The following is a 1518-nucleotide window of genomic DNA, read 5'->3' on the forward strand; positions in this document are numbered from 1 at the left end:
ATTCCCAACTACAGGGCTGCTACCCTAATCAAAGGATGCCCATTTGAAAAACTATTTGAGAGACAATTTTATAGTTCAGTCAAAAAGTGGGGGCAGCCACCATAAAATGAAGGCTACTACAGTTATCTTCCAAAAACCATATCAACACTCAAATCAGCCATTAAATCCTACTTAGCACTGGAGTTAATTAATTATGCTGCACAAAACCCATAAAAAACAGTTCAGGGAGAACTCTAAGGCAACAAACCCATAATAAGCTTTATACTGGTGAACCTCTGCACCAACACGAAGCCTCAACAAAGTCCATGTAGGCACAGGTAGTTGTAGCACTGGTCCTAACAGACGCCCTTTGAAGATTTTTGAGTATTTCGTCCATGATTCCTTTCCACCACTGGTTCACCTCCACTCATTGCTGCATTAATGGGAGTAACAGCACAGATGTGGTACCAACATCTAAAGCCATTCTTACATTGTTTAAAACTGCTCTGAGCAGGTTAGATAAACAAGTGTCCACACACTGGCTTCTACACAGAAGAAATGCTAGTGTACAAAGGACTATCTTAACCAAGAGCAATTCAGAAACCTGTAGTATCTACAGTAAGAAGTTATGGGCAAAGAACCTAATACCAAAACCAGACGTAACTGTAAAATAACTTCAGAGCCGCTTTAAGATTAGTGCAGAGTGTAGCCATGGGTTGAACCTTTACAGCACTAGACACACAGGCTTGAAAACTAAATAGCTGTTCGATTCCATACCATATAAAACCCACCACTGTGTGCAAACGCCTGGAGTTAGCTCTGGACGCAAAGTAAATTTCCATCAGGTGTTGGAAAGATTGGCTCTCCAAATGGGGGTGGGGGAAGAAGGGTGGGTGAAGGAACAAAAAAAAGAAGCATCTTTTAAAGGAGACAAAGTCTAAGCAGGGAAAACATGCTGAAGGCACGAAATGCCGTTAGGTGCCTTCGGCATTTTACTCTACCACTGTTTCCTCCCCAGTACAAAATGAAGACAACTCAGCTACTCTCAGACTCCTACAGCACTTGAGATTCCCACGGGCAAAAGCCCTGCACCAGGCACCCTGTCACCTGACTGACATTACTCATCCCTGAGGGATGCAACCCCCTGGTCTATTATGGGAGTTCTTCGAGTGACAGGTAAAACATGCCAACAAGAGGCTCCGGAAGGAGGGATGCCAGGCAGCTGGTAAATAAGAGGCAAAGCAAGTGAAGAGTGGCCACAGGCCCGCGCCCCCGAGAGCAGGAGCCCCATTCCATCCCATCCCATCCCCCAGCGCCCGAGCCGGCACTTACCCAGGGTGAACTCCCATTGCTCGTTGCCCAAAGAGCGCTCGGGAACCACTTCCAGATCTAGCATTGGCTCAGCGTCGGGCTCGGGCGGCCGGGCCCAGGCTCGCGCAGCGGCTCGGGCGGGCGGTCCTGAGCGGGGAAGCACAAAGACGCCGGTCACCCCTCCCCGGCCCGGGGCTCGCTCCGCCCGCATCTGGTTGCTGAGTCACG

At 48.9% G+C, this 1518-nt stretch overlaps 1 protein-coding gene across 4 annotated transcripts in view; it reads right to left on the reverse strand.

Moving 5' to 3' along the window:
* CUNH16orf70 (chromosome unknown C16orf70 homolog) overlaps positions 1 to 1512 on the reverse strand; it is an 81635-nt gene extending 80123 nt beyond the window's left edge. For all 4 annotated transcript variants that reach the window (XM_019505776.1, XM_019505777.1, XM_019505778.1 and 1 more), the window contains exon 1: positions 1312 to 1512. In XM_019505776.1, coding sequence (XP_019361321.1) covers positions 1312 to 1501 — 190 coding nt within the window. In that variant the 5' untranslated portion in view covers positions 1502 to 1512. The remainder of the gene's footprint in view (positions 1 to 1311) is intronic.
* Positions 1513 to 1518: the final 6 nt, after the last annotated feature.

The sequence above is a fragment of the Gavialis gangeticus genome, unplaced genomic scaffold, assembly GCF_001723915.1.
Source record: "Gavialis gangeticus isolate Ggan-Ray unplaced genomic scaffold, GavGan_comp1, whole genome shotgun sequence".
Lineage (NCBI taxonomy): Eukaryota > Metazoa > Chordata > Crocodylia > Gavialidae > Gavialis > Gavialis gangeticus.